Below are 18,260 nucleotides of genomic sequence, written 5' to 3'. Positions count from 1 at the left end.
ACCCCATGAGTATCTGCATCATCTCAAAACAAGATTATAAAGCTCCAGTTAGTCTTCAAAGATGCAAATCCGGGCAGAATCAACAGTGATGACAGCCACAAGATACTCCAAACCTTCCCAGCTGTGACACAGAAATGATAACGGCAAAATATTTACTAAACCAAACCCTGACATTCTGCCAGGACCAATATTTAGAGTAATTATTAACAAACCTGGGCCACAGAATATAATAGACCTCTAGAATTGCTCTGTCTGTAAAAAGAGGAAGAAAAAAAGGATCTTAATTTTCTTTTGTACAGTATCAATTTTTTATGATTAGAGACAACTTTGCAGTACTTAGGAACACCTCAGAGAGTAATAAACCTGACAGTCACAAAATTATTTTTTCTGAAAAATGTTCCATTAACGAAGACATATTTGGGCTCATATGTTTCTCTTGCCATTCCTTGATGCATAACAAAGCTCAAAAACATTTTCACAGCAAAGCAAGGGAGATTCTCATTTAATTTGCTTTACAATTCCAATTTGCCCATAACAGAGGTGCTACAATGCTTCAGGACTCAGTGAAAAAATGATATCACACCAGTCAAGAAGCTTAACAGAGAACAACTGGAAAAGGAAGATAAATTTAGGGAGACCACTGAAGTACTAGTACTGATACAACTTTTGTTAACCCTCAGCCCTGAATGATGAAAAAAACAATCCAAAATACGTGTACCATCCAACCACTTCAGTTTCCTTCATCTCCAACTGAGATGGGAGAGTTTACAGAAAAAATGTTTTCCCCAAACCCGTCAAATAAACTAAGACTTGAACTTCACATATATACACACAGAGAGAGATCTATATGTATATATATATAAAGATAGGAATTTGTTCTCCTTTCCCTAAGAGAAAAACTATCAAACCCTTAGAGCCTTTCTCATGAGCTATCGAAAACCACAAATTAAACTAAACCAAGAACTCTTTTTTCAAATCCCTGCACACAACAGTGCCATGAGCTCTCCGGCCACAACCAATTCCCACTCTAGGAAGACTCACTCCCATCTGAGGATCCTTGCTAGAGACCTACATCATGCATTATTTGATCTCATTTTGTTTTGCCTAATTCTGCTCCAGATCCCAAGATGAAGGTTTGAAAAACGGGCTAGTCATTTTGAGTAATCAAGTCCAGACTACTTAAGCCTGCCCAAGCATCAGAAACAGCTGAACTCTGGAAAAAAATCGGGATCTCTGACAGCATTTCAAGTCGGATACCCCAAATCACTAGTCATTGCTGAAAACCCTGGCCTTCATTACCTTTCCTCTGAATATGAGAGTATTAAACACAAGGCCACCGGGTTAGCTCAAAGAGTGACAGAGGCGGCCAGGATTCAAACCCTCTCTCTCATGTGGTAGACCACAGCATTAGCTACACAACAAGCAGGCATGCCTGGAAAAACAGAGATCAGTTAGGGGGGTCTCTTGTGGGGTTATGCAGGACACGAATGGTTTGATCCTGACAGTTTTATTTAGATGGAGAAGGCTGCCAGGTTGGGCCATATTTACTGTCCCGAATGCTGAAATTCTAAAGAAAGCAAATTCTGTCCAGCCTGATAGGAACAGTAGCACTCCCTCTCCCCTGCTTCTCCCACTCTCCAGCTCCTCTGAAGCTGAGGGGCACATCACTGTTGCCAAACAAACCGGGACAAAAGCCAGCTCGGAGAAGCACAGCTCTGAACAAAGTGAAATGAGGAAGACTCCTCCACAGGGAAGCACCTACCAACCCCACCGCTGGGGTCCTGCTGGGGGCAAAAAGAGGCATCATCCCTTTAGAGATGGCCAGGGAGCTCCTCAGCATGCCTGGTCTCCCTTTGGGAGCAACCACAGCCAGAAGGAAAACAGCTGTGGTCTGTAGCGGGACAAGGGGAGATTTCCTGTAGCCCACTGCAGAGTAAATACTCATGGCAATCTGGGGTGAGAGAACAAGGGACCCTCCAGTCCCGAGGGCTGCACAACCAGATTTAAAAATAAAACCTACAAGCGGGGAGAACTGGCTTGCCTGGGACCTCGAAAGAGCCAGCGTCCACCCAAGAGAGGGAGCGAGCGGCAAACCACCAGGCCGCGGCAGCCAGGAAACACTGCAGCAGGAGCCAGACCCACAGCTCAGCCACAAGAGAACAGGTCGGCTTAGGATGGATGAAGCCGGCTGGGGAGTTAAATTTAGACAGGTAAACATACCGAGGGGAAGAGACGGGGTTCACACAGCCCTCACCATCTGCCACTGCCAGGGCCTGGGGAGGACCCTCCAAAAAAACCGCTTGGGGGGCTGTTGCCGTGAGCTGGGGCACCCCAGCATAGGGCCATCGGGGGCAAGCAGGTGGGGGAGCGCCTGAGGGCATGGGTGTTTTTCCCCATCATTTGCTCCAAGCACCTCTCTGCCAGGCACCATCCCTGGGAAGGGGGAAAGTGTGCAGGACACTGCAGCCTGAGGAGAACCACAGTCCCTGGCAGGCACAGTGCAATGGGGTCTGTGCAAAGGAAAAGTACCAGGGAAAACCCAACCAGAAACATGGGGGCCACAGCACTGGTGTAGCCATTTGTTGGCAGAGCCCTGCTGAGCCCCCTTTCTGAGGGAAAAAGGGGTAAAAGAAGAGGCTTGGCAATCACTCGTGACACTTGATGCAAGAACAAGGAGATAAAGTCTTGCGAACTCAGCCAAACTCTAGCCTGAGTTGTCTAGACCCCAAGAACTGGAGGGAACACACACCACTCCTTTCCCCATGCTACCTGCAGCCCTGCTGCAAGCCATCAAACCCCACTGCCCATTTGCAGCTCGCAAGGGCAAATGAAGGATCCACAAATACGAACAGCCTGCCATCTGCAACGGGCTCCACTTGCAAAGCTCTTTCATGGAGAGAGGCCGTGCAATTACAAGGCACACGAGAGCATCCCTACTTTGTGCAAACAGCTGTGCTGAAAAGCAACAATCTGCTTGCAGTGACCCCATTGCTCTACCTCATACAGAGCAGGGGAAGGCTTGCGTAAGCTTTATCAAGGCCTAAGCCAACGCTTGGAAGGGGGTGGTGGATCACAGGGTCTGGTCTCATCTGTAATTCTGTCCATACGGGCTCAGCCAGTTATCCCTGCAGTGAGCCCAAGAACTTGCACTCCAGTAAAGTGTCTTTTCCAAAAAGACATTCAGTCTTTATTTGAAGATTCTAAGAGCAGGGGAAGCTAATGTTTTCTTTGGTTGTTTGTTCCAATGGTTAATCACCCTGCTGTTAAAAATGTTGCCTGTTTTGAACGTGAATACATACTGCTTAAACGCCCAGCCACACATTCAAGTTCTCTTGAATTAGAAAGCTCTCCAAGCACCAGTTATCCTCAGTGCCGCAGAAAGCATTCAGGTATCACACCACACTACCTCTTGATTTTCTTTCTGAAATGCTACCTATGTCCACATTCCTCAAGTCTCCCACTAGAAAAGGGCTTTTTCCAGTCTGGGAGAAATTCCCATGACTCTGCTCTGGACTGCCTTCAATTTTAATGAAGTCTGTATGCCTTTTTCCAGCGAGCAAAGGTCCCTTTCTGTGCAAAATCATGGACTGCTCTGTCTTACATGACAACATGCCTTGGCTATCTGCATCCTGATTTAAAAAGTACTGTGTTTACAAGTCTCTCTGAAACGCTTATTGTGTGTGTGTCCAATTAATTTGGAAATGATGAAATGGTTTTCACTCGAACTTTGATCAGCCATTAGAGAAAAGATCTTACGGATAGAAACAATTTATATTCATTCAAATAAGCAATCATGCAGTTTTCAGAAAATAACTGCTTTCCCTGTGCGCCTTGAAATCCAAACCCAACAACTTCAGGACAAAAGACTCAAGATCCGAAGCAGTTCAGAAACAGAGGCGCCTACTGGGCTAGAGAAAGGAACAAAGAGCAATAAAGGTGACTGCACTGATATATTCATGTTTTTACATTTCACAGTATTTGGTCTCTTCCTAAAAGTCCAAGCTCCTGGAGACTTCACTATACAAGAATGTGAATTTTTCTTGAAGAAGGTGTGTTTCTGGTCTTTGCAGAATAAGTCTGGAAAACACAATTGGGACATACTTTACTACCTGAAAAAAACATAGGACCCCCCCAACTTTTTAGACCCAATTCATTCAAAACTTCCATGGTTTTCAACTGAGGTAATGAATTCAGGCACATTGGGAGGGAAGGGGTTGAGAGAAAAGATTTCTCAGGGCTTGGAGCCTGCAGCCACAGTTTCAGCTTCAGCTTTCCCTAAACAAAGGTTAGCCACATATGGAAGGACATTGTCACTGTATGTGCACGAGACAGGGGAAAGGACACACGGGCTGCTTACAGCTACTGAGAAGAGAGGTTTGCTAATACTGAAGGCACAGAAGGAGCTAGGGAGGGGGTCCTTTCCCAAAGGGAGGAATCTCAGACACTCCCAGGCACAGAAATGTGCGACGGAGCCTGGGAGCAGAGGAAACCCACGGCTGGAATGGGGCCAGCTCACCTCCCCAGCTCTGCCTCCTACCCTGCACTGGCAGTTCAACCTTATGCTTTTCTCTTCACATACTTGGCTAATTTCTTTAAAGGAGGAGGGAAAAAACCCTGAGTACTTGGGCTAGCTTCACTGCCACATGTGGCAACTTATCCCATACATTGGATGCTTGGGGTAAAAAAAAATTCCACCCAAATTCCTGGAGTGCCCAACCTTCACCTTGGATAAACCCAGGTGTCCATGCATAGGACAGTGGTTTAAGAGGAGTCTGTCTCTCCTGCCAACTTTGAGAAAGCCCGCTTTATTCTCTTTTGGGACGAAGAGCATGTACCCCACTTGGTTCCGCATTTACAACAGCATCTGTGCGTGTGACAGAAGACAGGCATCCGCAGGTGAAACCCACCACCACCAGAAAAGCGGTTCCTTCAGCCCATGTGCCGATGCCTAGCAGCGAATGTGTCAAGGAAGGGCAAGAGCAGGTTTACACCTGAGTGTTGGTGCCCCCCTGCAGAGCTCCCACCTGCAGGGGAAGGCATGGGAGACATTACAGATACGCATGTACCAGGCAGGCTCTGAAGGGGCAGACGGACAAAGGTGAGTGCAAAGGAAGGTGATACCCCGTGTGCCCATTATACGTGTGTACCTGAGGCTGGGTGGACACAAAAGCTCACATAAAGGGTAACAGCAAAGAGCCCACAACATGTAGGCAGGCAAGGAGGCATTGGTGTAAAAGACCGTCCGTGTGTGCGGGTGATGTGTGGTAGAGCAGGTTATATTGACAACATGCAGGTGCACGAGGAGCATGATGCGCGTGCACATGGCTATAAAGAACATGAAACAAGAACAGAAATGCCGGTACGTGCGTGAGAAACAGCTCTGTCACAAAAAAAAGAAACCAACCCCCAAGATGAACAGGTGAGTACATGGGTGCAGGCAGCAGAGCAAGGGTGATGCTGATCACGTGCTGGAGTGCAGGCAGGAAAGCATTAAGAGGCAGGTAAATCACCCAGATGTTCTTTTCCTCTGCCATGGGATGCTCATCCAGTGGCAGAGGAAAAGTACAAAAAACATGGGGCAATGAATTACGTCACATGATATGAAAATCTGTTTGGGGAAGTTATTTTACCCATACCACTACGGGAAGTATTGCACCATAATTCCCAGGAAAAAACAAGTTTCATAAAACAGCATGTTTGTTACGGACATAACAGGGATGTTTGTGCCCTGGTACTGTGAGACCATACACACCATTGCTATATGTTGGTGTTTCCACACACACAAGCACCTTCTCCCACACCGCATGCCATGGCCTGTGACAGCACGTGCTGCCAAACTGCGGGCACATGGGTGACGAGGATGGCATGGGCCAGGGTTTGCATGCTCTCAGGAAAGCCGCTGTGCTCGCGGTTAAGGAAAGGGCCCTCATCCGACAGTAACATCCCTCCGCTCAGAGTAACGTCCATCTCACCGCAGTAACATCTGTTTTGCCAAACTCTTGTCTGTCATGCTTGAGGAACATCTGTTTTACCAGTACAATGTCTGCCACCCCTGAGGATCGTCCCCTGCACCCCAGCAATGTCTCTCATGCCAGACTGCGGCGCCTCATGCCCCAGCAGCATCTCTCCCGCCAGAGCCGGTCTCTCCCACCGCGGTAACAGTACCAAGGCCACCCCGGGGCCACCGCGCGACAGACCCCTGCCCCGTGCTACGGTCCCCCCTCCGCTGCTGCGCGGTGTGGAGGGCTCACCCGGGCACTGCTGCCCGGCGGCGGCCCCCCGACGGGCCCTCTCCCCGGTCCGGGCCGCCCGCCGCGGGGGCTCCGCGCAGCCCGCACCGACCGGTCCCCGCAGCCCCTGCCCCGCCCGGCTCCGACCGGCGGCCGTAACGGGCCGGGGGCGCCCCCGGGCTGCGCTGCCGGTGGTCGGCGGCGAAAGGCGGCCGCGTCTCCCGGGCTGGGAGAAAGCAGCGACCCCCCGGCACCGCCCGCGCCACCTCCCGCCCCCTCGGGGGCCGCCCCGGGAGGCGCCCGGCGTCGGGACGGGCCCCGGGCATCCGCGCCGCCCGGCACGGGGAAACACCTCCCGCCCCCCGGCCTCCTCCCCCCGCTGCCACCGCCCTCCCCGCCGCCGCGGGCCGGGGCCGCCTCCTACCTGCATCTCACGGGCGCCGCGTCCCCGGGCGGCGGCGGCGGCAGGTGAGCGGGCGCCCGCGGCGGGCACGGGGCTCCGCGCCCCCCTCCGCGGCGTCGCGGCGGCCGGAGACCGCGAGGGGACGCACCTGCCCCGGGGGCCGCGGCCCCGTCGCCGCGCCGGGCCGAGCCCCCCGCCGGCAGCGAGAGGGGAGTGGGGGGAGGCTGCCGGCGCTGCGCTCCCCGTCACCGCGGCGGCGCTGGGCTCCGGGAGCGGCAGCACCGAGAGCGACTCCCGGCCGAAGTTGGCGGCGGCGGCGAGTGCCGGGCCCGGGAGGTGCCGGCGGATCCCGGGGGCTCCGGCCGCCTCCGCCCCGCCTCCCCCCGCCCCGCGCCCGCCCCCCGCGCCCTGCGCCCGCCCCGCCGCGGGCGCCGCCGCCGCCGGCGGGATGGGGCTCGCTCGAGGGGGCGCGGCGGCCTCCCCCGCCGGGGCGGCCCCGGGATGGCGCGGGGGAGGGGCTGGCCCCGGGGCCGAGGTACGGGCCCGCTGCCGTCGGGGGGTGGTGGTGTCCGTGCCGGCGGGTGGGGAGGGCGAGGCGAGGGAAACGCCGCGGCCCTGTGCGGTGGAGGGGACCGGGCTGTCTCCCTCCCGCCCCCCTGCCGCCCGCCGGCACAGCCCCCGCAGGGACGCTCGGGCACTCGGGGGTCGCTCCCGGCGCACCTCCGCGGTGTCCCCTCCCCGGCTGCCGGGCCCCGCCGTCTGCGAGCGCCCAGCCCGCGCCGCCCGGTGCCGCGGGCAGCACCGTGCCGTGCGTTTCTCGTTGTGGATGCTCACGGGCACCCTGCTCATGCGGCCCTGGCCTGGGGGCCAACGTGCTGGAAGCCAAAGCCCCTCCGGCTGGTCAGTGGGGTTTGTGGCTCCCGCCAGGCGAGGGGCCTTGACCTGGTGCCCTGCTGCTTCACCTCAGCAGGGTTTCAGGCATCTGCCTCCCAGTGCGGGCGAGGGCGGGGGCTGCGGGGAAGGTGCGAACCAGCCAAAGCCCTTTCGGTTCGGGGACGCTGTTAAAAAAAGGCTGGCGAAGTTTGGCAGAGGAGGCAGCGGACAGCCTGCAGGAAGCCCTTGATGGGAGTGCCTCTCAGCAGGCACATCCATCCCCTGCCTGCAACACCGGGAATCGCACCGGGGGCTCTCCCCCACCTCTCTGCCCGTAAAACTTCACAGATTCACGGCCAGATCCTGTTCTCACTTTCTGTGGCAGAGGTAGGGAGCAGCTGCAGAGGCATTAGCAGGATCACTGCAAATTTATGTCGGTGTAGCTGAGAGCGGTTCCCAGCCCTCGGGGTCGCTGGGCATCTTGGCGCACAGGGGCAGGATTTACGTGCCTGGCCTCTGAGCAACCAGCCAAGGAAGCCAGGATTTACACTTGTGTCGGGATCCCTGCCTCTGGGCCCCACAGCGACAGGCATCTGAAGTCTCCCTGCAGCAGGAGCTGCAGAGCCTGGCACACAGTGCAAGGAATGCCTTGCTGCTCCTGCACACGCACAGCCTCACGCATGTGAGGATTCAAAGGGAGTTACATCAGGGAGGCATTTGGCCCCCTGGGATTACTCAGATTTGTACCAGTTTGGGATTTAGCGCAGCTTGAGGCACGCACCCCTACCTGAGTGCCTGGTTTCCAACCGTTCTGAGCATCGGTTCAGGTTCAGAGTTAAAATACTCAAGTGAGCACTTTTAGAGGAGCAGGTAAGTGTTTGAATACAGGCTTCACGGTACAAATAATTGAAGGTTCCAAGTGTCTTAATTTATGACCAACTGTTCCAGTGTTTCCCATCATTGTAGTCATTAATGATACTTTGTTTTAATGGGAATAGGAGATAGAGGAGGTACAGCTGGAGGTAAATAGTAACCCAGTGTTTGTGGTAGGAAATAAGGAGCCATTGTCCTCAGCACTATGTAACTAGAAAGATAATAGTTGCTACAGCAAATACCAACTAATTAGAGGGCAAAGACAGTCTTGAAATTGCAGCTGGCTGCAGGAAATTTTAGGTGCCAGCTTTTTGCTCTGAGGTAAGGCTGGTTTACCATATGGGCTGTCGTTCCCGCTTGTCTGTTGAGCTTCTGACTTGCACATTAAAGCTGTGGAGGGCATGGGCAAGGTGCTCCTTTGGGGACCTAGCAGACAGCAGGGTCCCCTCTTGGGGACCTGGAGGTGTGAAGGGGTGCGTCACAGAACTGAGGCTTGATAACAAATTGCTTGGCCTATTGACTAACACGCTTTTCCACTTCTGGTGCTACAAGGGACAGCTGGCCACAACAGGTCAGCAGGCCAGAGATCCTCACGGGTCCTCAAAGGAATCCTCCTGGGGCTGGCACTGCTTCACACACTGAGATGGTGTTTTACATCAGGGTTAGAGGTGGCAGAAGGGGAAGGCAGAGCAATGGTAGGACCAAGAGCAGAGACCGACAGACAGGACTGGATACATGTGCTCTTTAAAACCTCCAGCTATGAGCTGTGTGGATTATTCAAAAAAGATCCCAGCTTACTGAAAGACCATGCTGCCTTCCACACATAGTCCATGAGGGTGATAAGACTTCCTGCAGTTTTAACCCTGCTTTGCTGTCTCCACTCCTGCTTTGGTGGGACAAGAAGCACTGTTGGGAGACATGTAGGCATGTGTGAGTCCCGTGGTGGTGCTGGATGCCAGGAAGGGCAGGAGGGACAGCTGGTGGGGTGCACCTCAAAAGTTGGGTGGGAGTGGGCCCCTGGCTGGCTGCTTGGAGGGATGGAGAAGAGGCAAGAGGTCCTCTGCCAGCAGTAATAAGGTGCATGGCCATCTGGGAGGGTGTGTCTCGCAAGGGGGAAAACTTGGCACTCCTGCCAGCGTTGAGGACAAAAATCACACAATAAGTCAGTCGTGGTGTTTGCGTGGGTGGGTGAGGACAGGAGACCACCTATTGCTTTACCTCACTTCATCCCTCTGCTGAAATGTCATTGATGTTTTTCTCCTGGAAGGAGAAAAGTTGGTTGTCTTCTTTTCTTCTAGTTTCCCCCACAAGTTTGTTTTATTCTCTACCAAAACACTGCTCTATGAATATCATACCATAGGTTTTGTCCACTGAAGCTATTCCTCCATCTACAGAGGAGGATGGACAAGGATAGGGCACTTGCACCTGGCCAGGGGTGATCTTCACTAGATATCAGGGACACCAGCTGCCTGTAGGACAGGCTCCTATCTAGTCTCAGCTGCCAAAGATGTCACCCAGATGTTCTTTAGAAAATGTCCTGATATGATTAAGCCTCATTAGTTAAATAACTGCCAGTATCCACAACTGGAACTGGGCAGGGTGCAGACTTTACTCCGTGACCAGAGTCTCGTATGTGACCAATATTGGTGGGGGGTCTGTCACAGCATACCCAGGCAAGATGTTCATCTGATCAGTTGCAAAAAGTAGCTTAACCCACGCAGTCACCCTGGACACCACAAGCCATTTTACTTCTCTTCATCTTGCTGAAACACCCTATGGCTCCAGTCACCCTCACGCTCCTCTTACTCTTCTACTACAGTAATGGATGTTGTGACTCTCACCTGGCTGGCCTCTGCTGCTGGTGAGGAGGAAGAGGGTGGGGAAGTGCTCGAACTGTTTGAGATGTGGAAATACTCAACTCACTTGGCAGAGGAGAAGAGCAATTTAAAATGTATAAGGAACCTAAGTCCCTCCCAGTTAATGGCATCACACTGCAGACTATATTCAGAAGCAGGAGACCTTATCACCAGAAAGTCAGCCATGTGGCTCCAACTTAACGTAGGTGTAAGCCCAGTCTAGCACTTCTGTGGTGCTCATATGCTCTGATGTCTTGGGACGTTTCTTCCATCCCTATTGCATTTGCACAGTAAGCTTCCCCCCAGTCAGATGGTCCTGTGTCCTCTCTGCCTGCAGGGCAGAGCTGAGGCTGAGATGATGGCTGTTCTGTGACAGCTTTCAAGGAGTACCTGCTACACTTCTTTCATTGAGAGGGACCTTTTTTTTGGCCCTTTAATTACCACTCGCTCCACACTCTGTGGTGGGATTAGTAGCAGTAGTAGGAGCAAGGAAAAGGGAGTGAACTTCTTGTGAGGAATTGGACGTGTTTCCAGCAGTGAGATTTTTATGAGTCAAGGTGGAATTCATGGAATAAAAAACTGGAAATGGAAAAAAAAATAATCTTGAGCTCCTGCCAAAGGCGGGCTCATTCCAGATGAGTTACCTGATCTGACCTGCCTTGCAGGTGTGAAAATCTTCATTGACCCACCCTCATGTTCTCTACCTGCCCCTACAAACACCAAAGAAAACCACCACCTTATTCCCAGCCGCTGCCCTCATGGGAAGCAGCCAGTTTCCTTGAGGCATAAAGCTCATGACCTGAGAATTTGTGGCACTCCACAAAAGGAAATATAGGCTAAACTTCTGAAACATTTTCTAATGTTGACGTCTTTCAAGCGGTGGAATCGTCTCCCCAGGGACACGTGGATGCTCTGCTCCTTGAGTCAGGGAGACAGGACCGGACAACACACAGGAGTATTGTTGGGAACCTTACTGCTGCTGTCCCTGGGAGATACAGTGAGGGGGGAGAGAGGAAATAAATTAGTTTACTTGAATCATTTCCAACTCTAATTGCTATGATCTCGCAGTAGTTTTCCCAGCCCCAAGTATAACATTAACCATTGAAGCACGATTTCACCCACGGTCAATTAAACCAGGATTCATCTGGCCTGACATCACCAAGTAAAATCCACCCTGGACTCAGGAACACCCCGCTGAGAAGAGACAGGAGCAAGACAGGCGTTCCATGGGATGAGCAGAAGCTGCTGCACTTGGAGGTGGACATCTCCGAGCATGCTCTTCCTTTCCGCTGGCACAAGGCCGATGCAGTAACTGTATGATGTGCGTATGCCTTTCCTCACCTCAGTGATGAACTAGTAGGGTCTCTGGGAGCAATCCTCCCATCTAGATGGTGGTGCTGGCTGGGGTGCTGCTCCAGAGGTCAGATGGAGCTGATGCGTGCCACCCTGTCAGATGGCTGGCTACCTCTTCATGTTCAGTGGCTACAAATGTTGTCCTTTGTCTGGTTTGCTTCTCCCTCCGAGTCCTCCACAGTGCAGGTCTGGGAAGCCTGGCTGGCGCCCACAAGGGATTCAGTGTCTGAAGCTGCATTTCTGAAGGTCGAGCTTCACAGGGTGGAGAGCGGATCAGGGTACGTCTCTCCTGTGGTGGATCTCCTGCAGCTGCAGCCCTCCTCCTTTCTCTTCCTCCCCAGTCCTTGAACAGAGGGGTGAACCCAGCCATTTGATAGGTTTTGAATATCAAGAAATAAAATTATGAGAAACCCTCATGAAGGTGTACAAGGATCTAAAGGACGCAGCAGCAACCAGATGGACCTGGTGACTGTGGTGGGGTGAAGTCCTGACTTGCCTGGCTCCATGTAACTTGGTACAAAGGCTGGGGAGAGCACGCAGAGTTCATGCCTCCTCGTTTAGCACTTTAATCATTAGACAGGCGCTCCCAACAGCGGGTTCTGTGGGCTGAGTTAAACTGTAACTGCCTTCCTCGGCAGTCCCCGGTGAGGAGCCCCGGCTGGCGTGACCAGGGCAGGAGCAGCCTCCCACCTGGGTCCCACCAGCTGTCACTGCTGGCTCGAGCAGAGATGCACAGCTGGCCCTGACTGTGGGCTGGCCATGGGGTAGCTGCCCCACATCCCCATGATGGCTGTGGGAGGACCCTGTTAGGTTTTGTCCCATGGAAGTGGGAGAGCTTCCCCATCCCTCCCTCCCATGGGCGGATAAGCATCACCTGGCCCCATGGCACTGCTGGGCAAGAGGGACAGGAGATGCCCCTGGGGCCAGCCCGGGGCACCAAGCCCCATGCCCTGCCAGTGGTGAGGACCAGGGCTACGTGGTTCGGGGAGGTGCAGGGCCACAGCCATAGCCAGACAATGAGGTAATCTGGCCCCCTGACTCCCCTCCTCTCAGACCAAGTCTCTTGGTCTTTTTTACTTGGCTTAAACTCCGAGGCGAAGAGTTGTACATCCTTTCCAAAATTTTTATCGGCATGAATTATGACAACTCTGGATATTCTTATTGTCTGTTTGAATGGCTGATCCCATTCTAAAGTCTTACTCAATTCTTGGCCTCGGCTGCTTCCTGTGGTAATGAGCTCCACAGCATAATTAAATATGGTCTGTGATAGCAACCATGTGACGGGCTTCAGCAGCAGCAGCAGTGCATGCGTGTGCATGCGTGTGTCTGTGTGCATGTGTGTGTGTAGGCTGGGGTGCATGGGTGGTGACAGTGCATCCCTGCCCTCTTCCAGGTAGGGCAAACATTGTCTTCAAGGACAGGAACAACCCTAGGGAGCAGGCAGTCTGGGGCACTGGGGCACTGAGGGCACAGTGCTGTGCCTGTTACCCTGGGTGCTGTGACAGAGGGCTCCCCCCAATGCCTGACTGTCAGGGAACAACAAAACCCAAATTCCTGCCCTGCACGGTCATAAGGGAGCGGTTGCCCTGCCCCAGCACCCTCCCTCCAGGTTAGTGGAGTGATGCTGAAGTCCCATAAATCTGTCAAGAAGATGTCCCCAAACAGCTGAGCATCCAGAGGTGGTTTTGGGGAAAGCACGCAAGAAACTTTAGCTGGGATCTGTCAGGCAAGCCGTGGCATCCCCCTCTCCTGTGGCCGGTGGCTGCTCAGGGCGTGCAGCCATGGTGGGAGGGATGCGTGCCCCTCTGCGCGGTGCTGCTGCTGGCCGCAGCAGAGCCCCTTCCCTAGGATGGCACCAGGGGAATCCTGGCTGATGCTAAGGGTTTACCTCACTCCACTACATGCTCCCTGATTTCTCCATGTAATATCTCTCTCTCTCTCTCTTCCTTCCTTTTTTCTTTTTTCTTCCTTCTTCCTTCCTTCTTTCTTTTTTCTTCCTTCTTCTTTCCTTTTTTCTTTTTTCTTTCTTTCTTCCTTTTCTTTTTTTGGTCTTTACCTTTTTCTTTGTCTTTCTTCCCCCGCCCCCTTCTTTCTGATCATCTCTCTTTCTAATTTCTTTCTTCAATTGCTCAAATGTTCTGTAATTTCTTTCTTCAAAAGCAAACCAGGCCTCTGGCTAGATCTGGCACTGATGAGGTGAAAGGGGATTATTCTGATAATCGCTGGGATTAATACTGTGGAGCAACTTCAGCTAAAGTAGGAAACACACGAGTCACACATTACGTCCAGCTTTTCCATGGACCATACAGACGGGTGGGCTCGTGCAGATGGGGAGAGCCCCCTCTCCCCTGCCTGGCCCTGCAGGCACTGCGGTGGGTGGGCATGGGGGGAAGAATCCCCCAAACCCAACACGAGAGCCACTCCCTGGGTGCCTCTGCGTCACCGCTGGCTTGGGTACTCCCAGCTGCGGGCCAGCCCGGCGCCCAGGGGCACACAGGTGACGCAGCTGGCTTCTGGGGCGGGTGGCACGCGCTCTGTGGCCTGGCAGGTGGCAAGAGAACAGAATGAAATGTGCTGAGACGCCAAGCCAGGAGGGTGCAACCAGCGCCACCCTGCCACCAGTGCCACCCTGCCACCGGTGAGCTGGGATAGTGGGCAGAGGTTGGATGGGGTCAGGAATGTCGCCATGCAGAATGAAGTCAGGAGGGTAGGACAGAGCTGCTGGGACTGCAGTGGTGGTGCAGAGGGAGGCTCAGGGCAGTGTGCCGGGAGGAATAATATGTAGGATATAATGCATGTCTGCCAGGCATGTGATTGCTGGTGCCACTGCCTGAGGGCAGACGCTGCCCTGGGACGCATCTCACACAGCCTGGGGACAGTCACTATTTGCAGCTAGTGAAACCACAGCACAGTCCGTGCTTTTATTTCTGGGTCCCACAAAGCCCAGGGACAAAATGAAGAGCATCAGCGAGGCTTAGGATGTGCTCTGCAGCTCCTGGCTGTGCTGCTCACAAGTCCTTCTGCAAACCAACCTGATGACAATGAAGCCTTTGTATGAAAATCACCACGTTTTGTAGGCTCCAAAGTGTCCTTTGATAACAAATGCCTTTGCTTAATTCTCACCTTGACAGTGCAAGCTGAAGGGAACATAAATACAATTCTTAGACACTGTGGCTTCTAAACAAATACATATAGCATGGGTAATATATTAGGGCTTATACAAACATCAGCATTAAAGCACAAAATGTAGGCAGGGAAGGAAACTATTAACTGAAACACCAGTGCAGTCACAAGATACGAAGAGGGAAGAAACCATGTGGCAATAGACCATTTTCTTCTCGGGCACTTGGATGTTGTGTTGAATATGGTATCAGTGCTTGGCCACCAGACAAAGGGATGCACATGGCTACTGGTGCTCCCATGGCACTGGCAGCCTTTGGCACATCTCATGGGCTTGTTCACAAAAAAAGTGTGTTTGTATGTATTTACACATGCAAGAAACTAAAGACACATAAACCAATGAGTTCCAGTTCAGATTGCTGTCATGTACTCTTGCAAAGGTAAAATTAAAGACATGGAGTTCCCCCATATAATTTAAGTCTAATTGTGTATGTGTTCTGCATTTTCTGTGGTTGACATCCTTAAGTCATGATTCTGAATTCTCAGCTTGAGACACTTATTTTTCAGGATGTGCAGAGCACCTACCTGCTAACACCACTTGTGGTATCTGAAGTTAAGCCAAATCACTAAATGCTTCAACATGTCCTGGGACTGTAATTATACGCACCTGCAAAAAAACCCAGAGAAAAACTCCCCCCAAAACCCAACCAAATAAAAAAAATCCCACAAAACCTAAAGACATCTCAATTGGTGCCCCAAAACATATTTGCTCACATGCATAAGATCTTGTTTTTTACTCAGGGAGGCTTTTTTTGTGGATTTGATTCTTGTTTCTGAGCCTTTAGTGTTCACTGAAGCTACAATATTCGTTGTTTCCCTCCAGCAATGGGAGATGGAATTCTTTCTTTTGTAAATGCAGGTGGAGACCCTCTTTGCATCACAAGGCTTCAGGGACTGTGTTTGGAAGAACCAAACATCATGGAAGATTGTACTGCTGTGTTCAACACCCTTCAAGATACGGTTTGCATATAATCCCTTTTGTAGTAGCGTGAATAATGTTGTGCACAGAGATCTGTGGAAAGTGAACGAGCTCTTGCGTGGTGCAGAGGGCCCAGATCTGTCTCTCTTCATCCTTAACAAGTATATAAAATTAGGCGCTGGGAGTCGCAACATCGTTCGTTGTCAGTGAGTTATGGGAACCTTCCCAAGCACACAGCAGCTAAACCTCCAGGTACCCGTACTCCCGTTAGAAGCCTGAGCTGCAGCTGGTACATGCCAACAGAGCTCTGCTGAAGGCAAGAGGGGAGCTGGCCTTTGGCACTGTCCTTGGTTGCTTTGCTCTCTACCTTTTCTTACATTTCCTCGGCTCTTCCTTGTTGAGAAGATGTTAGTAGTTAATGGTGTCAGCGCTATGGTGAAGATGTGCTTCAGGACACCTGGATGGCAGGGATCCAGTCAGGTTTGGCTCCAAGCTGGGCATGAAGCGATTGCTATGCCTCACACATCTACAGAGGTTCCCAAATGATCCGTGACACCCTTGCTGCACAGCGCCAGGCTGCCACACACCCTGCAGCGACACAACCCAAAGGTCTTTGTCGTGTCCAGACTTGCCAAGATATCATCTTGAGATTGCACACGTAGCGATACTGTTGTGCTGAATAAGGTCTCTTACCAGAAAAACAAAAACAGGGAAAGTTGGCGTCATCGTCTCTAACCCCTGTCACTACTCAGCTGTAAGCAAACACAGAGGAAAGCTCTGGGTCAGCGTTAGGCTGAGTGACTTTGCTGTATGGATCTAAGACTGGTTTCCAAATGAAGTCATGCTCCGGTCTGTCACTTCACACAAAGGAAGCCGCCAGGTCATCCATGGTGATACTTGTCTGCAGCTCTCTAGATAGCTTTGATCTGCTCTTCTGACAGATGAGCATAAATCATTGTGTTACCGCTCTTGTTTTCAGGAGTCACCACTTCATTAAGAAAGGGATCAAATTAAAGCCTCTAAGGGTGAGGAGCAGCCTTTCACTGTCACCTTGAAGTCATTGTGCCTAACTTGGGCTGCTGGGGGGAGATTGCGAGGGCTGGTGCTGCATTAGTTGCACTGCATCTCCAGCATCCACTGTTCGGCAAAGTGCTTGTTCCTGCAGCTCAGTGTGACGCCAGCAGCTGCTGCCTCTCCTTGGCACACTGGGCTCATGGGCTGGGTGAGCAGCCAAAACCCTCCTTGGGTCCATGAGGAACCATGGGTTACAGACAAAGAGTGGGTGTTTGAAAACATTAATCCTTCCCTGCCACGCCAGGGATGGCTGTGGACATGGATTTCTGATGGAAGCTGTGAACATGCATTATATTCTGCTGATAAATCCCAGGTCTGCCATTTCCTTGGGGTTCCTCCAGGATGTTGTACCTCTCCTCCCCTGGGTCTAGTGAGGGATCTGTTCTGGATTCCAGGTGTTGTGTTGCTGCCAAACCCACAGGAGAGGACCCTTCAGAGGGCACTGGTAAGAAGCACAATTTGTGGTTTGCAACGTCATTGCAGTGATGGAGGATTTTGAATGGCGGCCTAAACACACAAGGGGAAAGAGTGTCTTTTATCTGTGCTCAAAACTGTTTCACATTCCTCATGTCGTTGGGGCAGGAAAAATAGAGACCATACGGTATTATATTAGAAGTGGTCACAAAGGAGTGTGCAGAAGCCAGAGCAGTTTGAGCAACTTCATTCCTACCGTCTCCTCTTGAAGGACCAGCAGCACCATGTGCTCTGGGGCAGCAGTTCCTGCATTCACCACGCCTGTTGGATAACTTTGCAGGCGGTCCAAAGCAACCAGCAAACCCTTCATATTTAACTGTTTTGAATTAAAAAATAAAGATTAAAAAAAAAATCTACTACTGCTTAACAGATTGCTGCAAGTTAGCTGAGCTTTAGTGATTGGCAGTATGCATGCTCTTAGCCCAACGCAAATATGTCAGCTGAGTATGCCACGGTCCTGTATCATCCTCAGTGGAGATTCTTGGTTTTCCATAAAGTCTCCTGTTGTAGGGCCTCCTCTTATGCAGACAATCAAGATACCAGCGTGAGTTCCCACTTATCCTGCTTCATTTTACATCTTTGGAGCCCTGAGAGTCTGTAAAAACAACAGTATTCACCAGTTGTACCACGCACAGTAAAGAGGACACCTTGGGAACAGAGCCAGGCTCCGCACAAACCTGTTACTACCTTTGTTCACTTCAGCTGCATTCTGCTAAAAAACGTTTAAAAACAAAAAAAAAAAGAGAAAAGAGGATATTTCGCACAAGTGTCTTTCTGCTGGATTTATGCACAAGAGATTAGTCCCCCAAATGAACTCCTCATCAGAGTCAAAATTATACAGCACATACAGTGTATACACTCAGTACTGCTGGGTTTTCCCCTCTGCATCAGATCAGGTGAGAAAGCAGCAATGAAGACATCCATTTCTGGCACTGCAGAAGGAGAACCAAGCGATCTAACACCTGCCTTCTACTGAACGTCAGCCTTTAAGAAGCCCAGCCTGCCCTGGGTGTGCTCTGCACAGC

General features: G+C 51.8%; 1 protein-coding gene across 1 annotated transcript in view; it reads right to left on the bottom strand.

Moving 5' to 3' along the window:
• WNT5B (Wnt family member 5B) overlaps positions 1-6,977 on the bottom strand; it is a 76,418-nt gene extending 69,441 nt beyond the window's left edge. Inside the window, exon 1 of the mRNA XM_056340682.1 lies at positions 6,655-6,977. Within this exon, the coding sequence (XP_056196657.1) occupies positions 6,655-6,660 (6 nt within the window). The 5' untranslated portion in view covers positions 6,661-6,977. The remainder of the gene's footprint in view (positions 1-6,654) is intronic.
• Between the last annotated feature and the right edge of the window lie 11,283 nt (positions 6,978-18,260).

This window comes from Falco biarmicus, chromosome 5, assembly GCF_023638135.1.
Source record: "Falco biarmicus isolate bFalBia1 chromosome 5, bFalBia1.pri, whole genome shotgun sequence".
Lineage (NCBI taxonomy): Eukaryota > Metazoa > Chordata > Aves > Falconiformes > Falconidae > Falco > Falco biarmicus.
Note: the sequence above shows the minus strand (reverse complement) of the source record. Positions and strands in the feature narration are given on the sequence as shown.